The following is a 2107-nucleotide window of genomic DNA, read 5'->3' on the forward strand; positions in this document are numbered from 1 at the left end:
CTATTCTACTAACAGTTTATTTTGCCGGAGCATTTTAAAGTAAATTCCCTCTTTTTAGAAGGCCACCAATCCTATTGGATTAGGGCCCCACCCTTATGACCTCATTTAACCTTAATTAGCCCTAAAGGCCCTATCCCCAAATACAGTCACATTGGAGGTTAGGGTTTCAACATATGAATTTGGGGGGACACGATTTAGTCTATAGAGGCCACCTTAGACTCAGAGATGGAAACCATAGCAAAGATGCTCCACCCTCCTTGACAGCCCACCTTATGTTTTTCAAGTCACTATATTTGGTTCTCTTTGTCGCAGAAGCTTAGCCTATTTCTTAACTGACTTGTCCATATATATGTTTACAAAGCGACATGATGCAAGAAGAAAAGTATACAATGATGGCTTCTAAATGCTAAATGGTTGATTGCTACAAGGGTGGGAGAGGTAAACAAACTGAAATGCGAATACTGAGGCGAAAAGTTATCCAACAGCATTTCAAGTTTTACAGTCTCATCAAACATTCAGATGACTATGGGAAATGTAGTTTTTCCCATTTTGTAAGTAAATGCCTAAACTAGTAAGAACCTTTACAGCAGGACTCTTAATTATAACAAAACATCACACAAATTCTAGCCCTCCAGACATACCTGTTTTTTTTCTTTTCTTCCCTCTCTCCCTCCTGTGGTGGGGATGCTGTGTACCAGGGCAGACCAGGGAGTAAGGCACAACAACTACAGTCCCAGTGCTGCTGGAACATCTTTCTAGGGTTTTATTCTCAGTTCTCTCTGTAATCCAAGGCCAGAACAAGGGTTTCCTTGTGAGAGGGTGGAATTTCCACAGTGACCTTAGAAGGCGTTCTCACCCCTCCTACTGGTAAAATGGGAGCAGGGGCCCCCATCGGTTCAAGACGGGGACCTTGGCCATATGGTGATGCGGACAGACGCAGCCGGGCAGTAGAAAGTAGCCTTTGCCCGCCTCCGCAGCAGGTTGGCGCTCAGGCTCCAAGAGGCACGGAAAGTCGGCACTCCGGTGGACCCCGTTCAGATCGCCCTGGGGCAGGTACCAGCCATGAGAAACTGGGTACATGGAAGGGCAGATGCTGGTGAGCCTGCCTTCCTCCTCCCCTGTGGTCACACGCTCCGGTGGTGGGAAGAAGCCCGGGTGTCCCAGGTCTTTGGTGGTCATGTAGGGTCTTTTAAAGGCAGGGTATCCATCCTCTAGCTTGGGGTTGGGGCCGCGGATGGGCCTATAAAACTCTTTTTCCCGGAGTTGGATGTCCAGCTTCTCTTTCTGTGGGAACAAATCACACACGAATGGAGGGCTGAGCAAGGTGGAAGGCAATGTAGCTTCCTTGGAAGTATCCAAGATAGAGCACACTTTTCTTTACTAAAAAATATTTTCTTTAACTGTGTATAGTGCCAGGTGAGTACTAGACTAATCAAGGGGATCACTTCATAAATTATATAAATGTCTAACTACTATACTTTACACTTGAAACTAATATAAAATAATATCAAATGTCAACTGTAATTGAAAAAATTTTTAAGTGTAAATTTTTTCAAATTAGTTTCTGAATGGTAATATATACAACAAAGAAAAATACTGAAACAATACAAAAGGGTTAATAGTGAGAAGTCTCTTTCCCACCACCCTCCTTCCTTGGTTCCCATCTCCAGAGACAATCACTGTCATCAGTGGTTTTTTTTGTATCTTTCTAGAAATATTTTCTGTACATATAAACATATACGTACATATCCACGCCCCTGGTTTGTACATAAATGATGCATATAAAGCAAAAGGTCCACTCTGCGCTTTGCTTCCACTTAATAATGTATCTCAGAAATTGCGCCACCTTTGTATAGATCTTATTATTATTTTTAGTAGAGATGCCTCAAGATAGGAAAGGATTTCTTAAACAAGACTTAAAAAGAGAAATGATAAAGGGAAAGACTGACACAGCTGGCTATAATAAAATAATAATTTCCATTCACTGAAAGATAGAGTGAAAAGACAAACCACCAACTGGAAGAGAATTTTGCTATATACCTAATGGACAAATGAAAGATGTCCAGAATTTAAAGGACTCTTACAAATTAATAAGAAAAAGACAAGT

The 2107-nt window shown here is 41.7% G+C and overlaps 1 protein-coding gene across 1 annotated transcript in view; it reads right to left on the minus strand.

Moving 5' to 3' along the window:
- Positions 1-861: 861 nt before the first annotated feature.
- Positions 862-2107, minus strand: part of TEX37 (testis expressed 37) — a 3992-nt gene continuing 2746 nt past the window's right edge. The window contains exon 3 of the mRNA XM_011375270.1: positions 862-1284. Coding sequence (XP_011373572.1) covers positions 862-1284 — 423 coding nt within the window. The remainder of the gene's footprint in view (positions 1285-2107) is intronic.

Source organism: Pteropus vampyrus, unplaced genomic scaffold (genome assembly GCF_000151845.1).
Source record: "Pteropus vampyrus isolate Shadow unplaced genomic scaffold, Pvam_2.0 Scaffold269, whole genome shotgun sequence".
NCBI classification, from domain to species: Eukaryota; Metazoa; Chordata; class Mammalia; order Chiroptera; family Pteropodidae; genus Pteropus; species Pteropus vampyrus.